Source organism: Anoplopoma fimbria, chromosome 14 (genome assembly GCF_027596085.1).
Source record: "Anoplopoma fimbria isolate UVic2021 breed Golden Eagle Sablefish chromosome 14, Afim_UVic_2022, whole genome shotgun sequence".
NCBI lineage: Eukaryota > Metazoa > Chordata > Actinopteri > Perciformes > Anoplopomatidae > Anoplopoma > Anoplopoma fimbria.
In genome coordinates, this window is record NC_072462.1 from 8,055,751 (window position 1) to 8,061,750 (window position 6,000).

General features: G+C 39.6%; 1 protein-coding gene across 1 annotated transcript in view; it reads right to left on the reverse strand.

Moving 5' to 3' along the window:
• The window catches only part of LOC129102768 (cingulin), a 60,186-nt gene extending 54,559 nt beyond the window's left edge, over positions 1-5,627 (reverse strand). Inside the window, exons 1-2 of the mRNA XM_054613037.1 lie at positions 5,622-5,627; positions 4,683-4,775 (exon numbers count right to left, since the gene is read on the reverse strand). Coding sequence (XP_054469012.1) covers positions 4,683-4,775; positions 5,622-5,627 — 99 coding nt within the window. The remainder of the gene's footprint in view (positions 1-4,682; positions 4,776-5,621) is intronic.
• Between the last annotated feature and the right edge of the window lie 373 nt (positions 5,628-6,000).

Below are 6,000 nucleotides of genomic sequence, written 5' to 3' on the forward strand. Positions count from 1 at the left end.
AGACGACTTGACATTTGTATTATAATAGAAATGAATGCAGTACACAATAGACGGTTTGTTCAGTAACACTTTCAGGCAGCAGAAGCTAAATACTTGTAATGCTTTATAGAGCCGTCTTCAAATAGAGACCGAGAAATATGGGCAGAGGAAGTGTACAACACATGCCATGTTAACCTAAACAGCCATGTCCCCAACAACCACTGAAACCCTACTGGATTTGACTAGTGGCAGACAGGAATTGTGTATTTTTTGATACATTTATATTTCCTTTTTTGGAATAAACAAAGTGCCATCCTCTTCCTGTTTTGGTTGCACAATGGTTGACACACTTCCCTTCAACCGTAAATGTAGCCTTCATTTTCTTGGAGATCGTATCCTTTGGCAAAAAGAACTGCACAGTGAAAGTGAGAATAAAGGGAATCTAAATGCCAAAGCTGTCAGTATTCTAAAGCCATTACAATCTGCAATAAACACTAACTTCATAATAAGATAAAAGGAAAATAATGGTCTATTGCCACTTTACGTACTTAATGTTTTTTGTTATTAGAAATCATTTTATGAGCAAAACACCCTTTAAATGAGTGCTTCTCAAAAAAAAAGTGTAATATAATTTTTGGGGGGGACACAACATGGAAAATGGAGTAGCCAGGGATCAAACCATCAAACTTCAGATAAACGGATGACCTGCTCTACCTCCTGAGCTACAGCCGCCCAGTGTTTCCTTGACGTATCATTCTAATTTTATGACATTTCTAAATGCTGACGTAATGGAGGTTTCGGTGAAGGTGTGCACACACACATACTCACACACTCCCACCAAACACACACTGCAACCTCACACATACACAGGTATCTGCAGAAAGGGACACAGGTTTTCAAAAAACAATGACATCGTCTACGATCCCATTGCTTATTACGGGTGCAATAAAACTCACGGTTTTGGATCGTATCACAGGAGTCCTGGATCTTGGATGGGATCAGCACAAACGACAAAATGTTGATAATGTGAAGATAACGTTATAATTTAACTTTGCCCAATTCTAATTTTCACTGAACAGAACCTTAACGCATCATAATATAACTGAAGGGAACCTCCATACCTTAGCAGTTTACACTAGCTCTCTTATTGTCAATTTCCACACCGGGTAGTCGTTAACAATGTAACATTATCGGCAGCTAGAGGGCATAGATGCTGATGTCCTATCAGGACTATTTATCAAAATTCAAAAGAGAGCATTTTAATTTTAAAACCACCTAAAACACAACAAATCCCTCACTTACAGGGAAACTCCATAAAAATGCCCCCTCAGCCCTGTTTCTAGGACTCTGTTCACAAACATAGTCAGACCCCATTAGATGAAACCAAATTATAAGAAACAACAAGAAAACTACTTGACACTTTGGAAACAATCAACCAAAAACTAGAGCAAATTGGAAGGCTATTTGGCCTTCAACAGAGAATACACAGTGGCCGAAAACCCTCCCACTTTAAATGACCCAACACTAGTCTGACTTTTAACAGAATCAGCCAGAGTAGGCCACGCAAAAAATATTTTGAAAACACGACCAATAGGGAAAAACTTCCACACTTACTGGGTGAAATAGCAGCAAGATGTGTGAGCTGTCGGGACGATGAAAGGACAACCAAAGGAATAAAACCACCATGAAGACATCATCTGCATATACCTGCACTGATGTCTAACTGTGTAAAATGAAACTGTACATCCATCTGAGCATTTGTAGTGTGCTCACTTAGGTCTATTTATACATTTTCACTCATTGACTACAATCTTTTTTTATCTTAAGTGTCTTTACTTTACTTACTCTTTTACACACCTAAATGCATGTGTGGATAGCCTGCTAAACATACCTTTAAAATCAAAATCAATTTTTTTTCTGTTTGTTATTTAAACTTTACTTATTATTTATATTACTATTTGTATTTTTTATATTTTATTATTATTTCATTGTAATAATAATGTAAATGTGTTTTACATGCCAATAGATTCCATTCAAATTGAACCAAATTGAATTGCAATTGAGTAAGAGAGAAAGAGAGAGAGTTGGGTGTGTGCTGGGCAAAACTGAGTGAGCACAGTTGGGTTTTCTCGTTGGTCTGGTTGGTTAACTGTCTGGAACGGAGTCAAGGGAAAGAATGCAGTCCCATTAAAACGCATTAAAGAGACGGAGAGAGAGAGAGAGAGAGAGAGGGACAGGGTGTGTATCAATGTGAGAGAGCTGGATGAAGTTAAACGTCCAAACTGTTTGCTGCACAGTGTATAACTACAGTGTGCAAGCTCAATGACTGACACATTCCAACCCATTTTAAACAGGTACATAAGTAGTGCACATATTTTGAAAAAATCAAATCACTCACTCTATGAAGTTTAAAGAGCAGATGTCAAGAGAGGCGTGGCAGCACATAGACTTCAATCATCATCAAAGAGGAAAGAGATAAGGGAAAAGAGGCACCACCAAAACAGACAAGTGAATGGAGACATGATATAACACAAAAAGAAAAAGTGAGAAAGAATGAGGGGGATAAAGACTATTATAGCATAAAGAGATGGACATGAAGATAAAGAGGAAGACTATCGAGAGGAGCCATAGGCAGAGAGCCAGAGATGTAGCAGCTGATATGCTTCTTTCAGCATTCCTTGACCTCGGAAAACTCTTGAACATGCATGACTGACTCCTCTGTTTGCCTGCAGAAGTTGGTGAGACATTTGCATCACAGCAATGTTTTACATGCAGAGGAATGCAGGATGACAGCACCGGGACAGTCTGTTAACTTGACACACACATCCAAAAAGTCTACTCAGCTGCTTTTATTGACAGGCTTTGATGCAGACACTAGCTTATTTACCCTTACTAACAATACAACTCCAGGGTGGCATTTTTTCCAACTTATCCATTTCGATAAGTCTAATCGTAGAAGGGAAAAAGAAAAGGAAGTCTTTGCCCGGATATCCGTGAGCTCAACCGGAACCCCAGAAATACCGGCCGTTCCTCCCACAGGCTAAATCGCTGTCACACCGATAGTCAATGGGCTTCAATGTTGGTTCTTCACAAACTCCTGGCGAAGACATCTAGGTCTTTAGATTCCACGTGTTCCACTTTCCTTCTCCTAATGCACTGTGGAACTTAATATATAAGCTAAAAGAGGTAAAAAGCTTCTAGAGAGTTGCTGGAGTGACCACTTCCTCATGAATAAAAATTGATTAATGGATCAATAGCTGGATTGACTGACTGTACTGGTTTATATTTTATCTGTATCAAACAGTGCGGATGAACACTAACAAACTCTGAACCATAATGGGGCTTGCTGTTTCGTCCAAACACGTGAAAGCTGTACCCTGCCGTGGTTAAAGGTCTGGTGTTATTAACATCTGACACCTTGCCATGCGGCGCCGATATAAGTGACATTAATGCTACCCGCCCAGCTGGAATAAAGATAAAGTCTCCTTTCTGCAGCCCTCTTATCGGAGCACAGAGCAGAGTACAGTCAGACTCGCCCTTTGACTGAGTGCAGAGTGGCAATTAGAGAAAAGACAAAACAATAAATGTCATCATTGTGAAAATGGAAGTTTCATTTCCCACATGTATGGCGCCACACAGATTTCCTGTTTCTGTTTTAGTCTGATGGAGACTAAGACTGAAGTACGAAGTGTGGAAACAGCTACATCACATGAAACCACTAGGTAACAATGGCAACACAGGAATATTTCATATTTCAATAGGGCTTTATGGCAAGTTTTTTGTTTTTTATGGTATTTCTTTCTCCTATAGAATGACCATAACATTCCTATAGTGAATTAAAGCATATTTTTGTTCAAAAGTATATTGACTTAAGTGAATAGGCTGTGGCTTGGGATTGATATTGTCTTTTAAGATCCTTTGGGCTCTTTGCAGGCACCTCTTGTCACTAATATCACTGATCCTCAGTAGATGGGTACCAAAGAGGTTCCGAGCAGTTGAAATCCCCCGCTGTAGAGTGTGCCGTCCTTTTTGCACAGGGACACTATTGTGTTGAAAAGTTGTAAACACCCCATTGCCTTAAATAACATTGTTTGCTGTAGCATTAAGATTTCCTCTCACTTGAACTAAAGAGTCCAAAGCATGAACAGAGGCACACCAATGTGAACAGGGGTGTCCACACTTTTGGCCATATAGTATGTTTACAATGGCACATTTCTGAAAAATTCAGTTTAGACGTTTAGGTCGGAATTCTTAATACTTTTGTCTCAGAATTGTTACTTTAAACATTTTTTCAATATTAAAAAGAAAACAAAATCCTGACTTTAAACTCAGAACTTTCAGAATTTTTGTTTTAATGTTTGGTACTGTGGTCAATTTTAACTTTTTTTTTTTTTTTTTTTTTTTTTTAATCTTGAGAAGGATATTATGCCACACTGCATGGTACAGTAGTTTAGGTATAAACAGTATAGATAGATATAATAGATTTACAATGATTAAAGTTGGACATTAAAACAGTAAAGCTCTTTCTGGTATTGAACTGTCTCCATACAGCCGGCTCATCCCCGGCACCAGGAAGGGACCGTGAAATCAGACGTAACGGGGTATCTGACTTCGTGACAGCAGCTCTGCGCTGACAGTGATGCAGTATTAGCCGGGTTCGATTTCCCACGAGCAGTGTCCAGGTCAAATGATCAGCCTCTTACCTTGTTCAGTGATCCCTCTGCGCTGCTCTGCTGCCGAATGACAGCCTGCTGTTTCCTGCCCGACAGGAGTTTGCCTTGTGGGTGGGTCCGGGGCTACACCTGGGCGTAATGAGTTGTCGATTTACCTGTCCGTCTGTTTAGAGCTGATGAAAGGGGGAGGGAGGAGCGGAGGCAATAGTGATGTGGGCGGGGGAAAAACAGCCAGTCCAAGGAGAAAGTTTCTGAGTTATGTGAATCTTTGCCTTTCTCTCCCTTTCTCGCGCCCCCCCCCCCCCCCCCCCCCCTCCCAACATTTTTGGAGATGGAGTGGACCAGTCTCCCACCAGAATGCAACTATTGTAACTCATTCAGGAATGTCCTCCTCCCTTGAGGCGTTTTGATTTCCCGTTCTCCTCTCTGACGTCACTGATGAACTTTATTGAATAACTGAACTTGAGCTGAATATTTATCTATATCTTTTTATAGCTATCTATCAATCAATAAATCTATCTATCTATCTATCTATCTATCTATCTATCTATCTATCTATCTATCTATCTATCTATCTATCTATCTATCTATCTATCTATCTATCTATCTATCTATCTATCTATCTGTCTGTCTGTCTATCTATCTATCTATCTATCTATCTATCTATCTATCTATCTATCTATCTATCTATCTATCTCTCCATCTATCAGTTTGTGTCTGTCCTTCTGTAAATGCATTCGGCAACCGAACACTTCTGAAATAATGTTTATTTGCAGCATGTAGTTCAAATGTATTTGCAAAGTGGCTAATTCATTATTTTTGTTTCTTTTTCATGAAGGCTATAATGATTACCCACGCAAACATGTTGCTAGATGGGTTCATAGAGTACCACTGTTGGAAGCTTAGAGTTATTTTGATGAATTGGTGTGAGAATGTGTCGCCAAGTTTGGAGAAACCAGACAGGAGTACCGGCATGTAAGCAAAGAGATAGAGTACTGTTGTGGACTGAGGCAGCAGCAGAACCCCTCAAAAGAATCTGTATCAGTTTAAGTTTACGCCATATTTAGAATATTGTTACCACTCTTCCTTTCTGTCACACAGCCCTTTTTCGAGTGTGAAACTGAAGTCGTTATCTACGTACTCTTCAAAGCCACAAGACTCCATTAACAAAACAGTCATTTTTACCTCTCACAACACTGGAGTTGCTGGTCTACTGCTGCCTCTATCGGTTGTTTTTTATTTTTATTTTATTCTAGGTGTCAGTTTTTCCAAACTGGAGGGGTGCCAACCGGCATCTACTTGAAGCAATACACTGACTATGTATAAGTACCTCATACAACCTGTAGAC